We start from the raw sequence: 3638 nt of genomic DNA, 5'->3' as shown, positions 1-3638 counted from the left end.
TGGCCAAAGTACATTTTTGGTGGCCCAAATGTAAATCTTTTTCGTCCCCTTCATGCCAAGAATTTTGCATCAAGGATTTTTAGTAATCCAATTATTCAAGTTACTCAAGGAATCGTATCAGCCCTGCTGTGTATGCATCTTTAAAAAAAATAAAAGAACATTCTCCATGATCCAGACTTTAAGGCTGTGCCTCTCTTTTTTTGGACAGACTCTGCTGCTACACCCAGAAACCAGACTGTGCTGTCTCCAACCTCAACGTCCCAGCTGTGAGTCCCAGAGTCAAAGCCCTCAGAGCCCAGAACAGAGATGAAGGAGTCAAACCTCTCTGGATTGTCGGGAAGCTTCTGCCTCATTTCACGTCTCACACTGGTCAGATCTTCAGACAGGACGAGTTCTGGATGAGCAGAGTTTGGATCCAGAATCACAGGAGTGTAGGAGAACATCTCCCCCATCTTGTTCCAGATGTTGAAGCTCAGGTTGCCCAGATGTTTGGCCACGTCTATCAGAGCTCCTGAGATCAGCTGTGGATCACCCAGCAGGGGCCGCTGCCGATCTCTTTCCACTGCAGCCTTGTAGTTCTGCAGGAAAGAGACGTCATCAGCTCTTTCTCTGCCTCCTCCTCTGTCTTAAATGGGCTGCGTTTCATGTGATGACTTTTCTATTCACGTATATTCCACACAGGTATGAAATATGCTCGGTGCCTACCTTTACTGTAACTGGTTAAGCATAAAGACTTCAGTAACAACAGGAGTTTAATGCCAGCATGGGTGTGGTGACTGGTTACTCAGGACCAGCTGCCAGCTCTATACAATGTAAACTGAAACCATGTACACACAACCTAAGGGGAAAATAGAAACTTAAGTATATTTTCTGTACTTTTTTTATACTGAGTAAGGAACCTACTAAGATTAATAACCTCACACATTGCATGATTCATTGTAGCTTGGATCAGATTAGTTTAGATAACTTTATTGTCATTGCAGTTGAGTACAGGTACTGAGAAAACGAAGGCAGTTTAGCATCTTACCAGAAGTGCAAAAAAATCGGTTTGTACATGGTCTAATATAAATAATACATGATATAATAGACAGTAAGGGGTAGATATGAATTCATTGGATATGTACAGTACTAGCAGTATGAACAGTGTGTAATGACAAAACACTAGGAGATGTATGTGTTCTCTTCTCATTGCTTGTTTTATAGGGATGCGATATTTAACAGACTACAATACACACAACATATTCATTCAGATTCAAAACAAAAAACAGATCAATCATACATACAGCAAGATCTTTAAAACACGGTTAATAAAACTACACAAAGTTATAAAACACATTGTCTGTTAAGTAATTTAATAAAAGAACATGATATACAACACAAGTGCTCTTTACATTTAATAACAGTCGGTAGGGAAACTTGCCCACAGTGTGTACATTTTAAAATGACAGCATTTATATATTCTGATTCTCTGGAGAGTAAAATTGATTATTGAGTATTGGATTCTGAACTTGGCACTACTGAAAACTAGAGATGCACCGAATCCACATTTTTGGGGTTCGGCCGAATACCAAATCCGCTGGTTAAGATTCTGCCGAATCCGAAACCAAATCCGTCGTCTGGTTAACACAAGTTTTTAGCTGTGGCTGTCCTTCCTATGCCGTACCTGAAGTGTGTGTGTAGTGCACGCGTAGGGTTCGGTTCTTTGGAAAAAATTCTAAGGTTCGGCAGGAACTGAACCCCGTCAAAAAGCCCAATATTTGGCCGAATCTGAAGCCGAAGCTGAATCCTGGATTCGGTGCATCCCTGCTTAAAACACACCAACTGCTGCTGTATTACTTTACTTTAGCCTTTCACTGGTAATATCTTTAGTGGCAATTCGTTGTTTGTATTAAAGTATGGAAACAACTTGTCAGTGAATCTATGTTTCAAGGTGTGCACGTGTGTGTAAGTATCCCAATCGAAGAATGACAGTTCTCCTTTAGCCCAGTCCAGTTTTACTCTGATCCTCTGGAGCTTCTTCTGCACTGAGAGAACAGTGTCTGGGCCAGGATATGAGCACGCTGTGTATTCATCTTTGTAAAACACGATTCTCCATAATCCAGACTTTAAGGCTGTGCCTCTCTTTCTTCGGACAGACTCTGCTGCTACACCCAGAATCCAGACTGTGCTGTCTCCAACCTCAACGCCCCAGCTGTGCGTCCCAGAGTCAAAGCCCTCAGAGCCCAGAACAGAGATGAAGGAATCAAACCTCTCTGGATTGTCGGGAAGCTTCTGTGTCTCTCCACATCTCACACTGGTCAGATCTTCAGACAGGACGAGTTCTGGATGAGCAGAGTTTGGATCCAGAATCACAGGAGTGTAGGAGACCCTCTCCCCCATCTTTTTCCAGATGTTGGAGCTCAGGTTGCCCAGATGTTTGGCCACGTCTATCAGAGCTCCTGAGATCAGCTGTGGATCATCCAGCGGGGGCTGCCGCTGGACTCTCTCCACTGCAGCCTTGTAGTTCTGCAGGAAAGAGACGTCTTCAGCTCTCAGCCTCTCCTCTGTGGCTCTGACTGTGTCTGAAAGAGCTGCTATCTCTCTGCTCAGAGCCTCAATCTTCTCCTTCATCCTCTGACTCTTCTGCTCCTCTTCCCCCCTCAGAGCACAGATCCTGGCCTCCTCTTCCTCTTTTAGAAACCGGCGAAGCTTCTTAAACTGCTCCCTAATCTGCTTCTCTGTGTGTCCGGCCTGGACCTTAATGTGCTCCGCTGTTTGATCACAGTTTCCTTTAACTTCTTTAAAGAGCTTCAGTTTCTCCTGTAAGGGGTGCAGGGTTATCAGGAGCTTCTCTTTGTGATCCTGTGCAGCTTCATCGATGGGTCTGAATTTGTGGTCAGCGTGTGTTGTTGAATCTCGACAGACAACACACACTGGCTGCTGATGGTCCAGACAGAAGAGTTGGAGTTTCTCCGAGTGCAGACTGCAGAAAGCCTCTGCTGAGCCTCTCTCCAGTAAATGGGCCTCACACAGGTTCTTTAGAGCCAAGTTACGTGGTGGTTCGCTTGATAGAGTCTTTTCCTTACAAACTGGACACTCTCGTAGTGGTTTATTATTCCACCATTTCTGCAGACATTCTTTACAGAAGCTGTGGCTACATGACAGGACAACAGGATCCTTGAAGATGTCACTGCAGACAGGACAGGAGAGATCCTCCTCAGAACGGAAAGCCATATTTCTGGAGCGAGTGAAGACGGAAAACACGGCAGGTGCTCGGCTAAACTGAAAAGCTCGCTCCACTTCAGAGGACTTTCTCCTTCCGAACAAAGTTTTTCTAGGATCCCATTCACTGCTTGGAGCATTCCGTCTTCTGCTTGCTCTCTGTCGGTGTTGTGATTTTAATCCGATGGTGAATCGTATTGTGCGTGTGCCTCGTCTCAGTGAAACAACAATAACCTGTTTGCTTGGCAAGGGAGTGGACCTTTGCCATGCCTTTTGGCATACCAGGATGAGTTTTCATTTTCGTTTCAGTGAAGTAGCACCAATTGGCCAATGGTCAGCACTCACTCATGTATCTGATTTAAAGCTTTAGTGCGTAACTTTTTGATATTAATAAACGTCTGTTGCATTCAAGCCGTTGCCAAATGAGTTGCTACAAA

The 3638-nt window shown here is 44.4% G+C and overlaps 1 protein-coding gene across 1 annotated transcript; it reads right to left on the bottom strand.

Annotated features, from left to right (window-relative positions):
- Positions 1–985: 985 nt before the first annotated feature.
- On the bottom strand, positions 986–3406 carry LOC120557789 (nuclear factor 7, ovary-like). The gene has a single exon (XM_039798414.1). It carries the CDS (start codon positions 3211–3213, stop codon positions 1843–1845), a length of 1371 nt encoding a protein of 456 aa, XP_039654348.1. The 5' UTR covers positions 3214–3406; the 3' UTR covers positions 986–1842.
- Positions 3407–3638: the final 232 nt, after the last annotated feature.

The sequence above is a fragment of the Perca fluviatilis genome, chromosome 4, assembly GCF_010015445.1.
Source record: "Perca fluviatilis chromosome 4, GENO_Pfluv_1.0, whole genome shotgun sequence".
Lineage (NCBI taxonomy): Eukaryota > Metazoa > Chordata > Actinopteri > Perciformes > Percidae > Perca > Perca fluviatilis.
The sequence above is the reverse complement of the archived record's forward strand: the minus strand, read 5'-3'. Positions and strand labels throughout refer to the sequence as shown.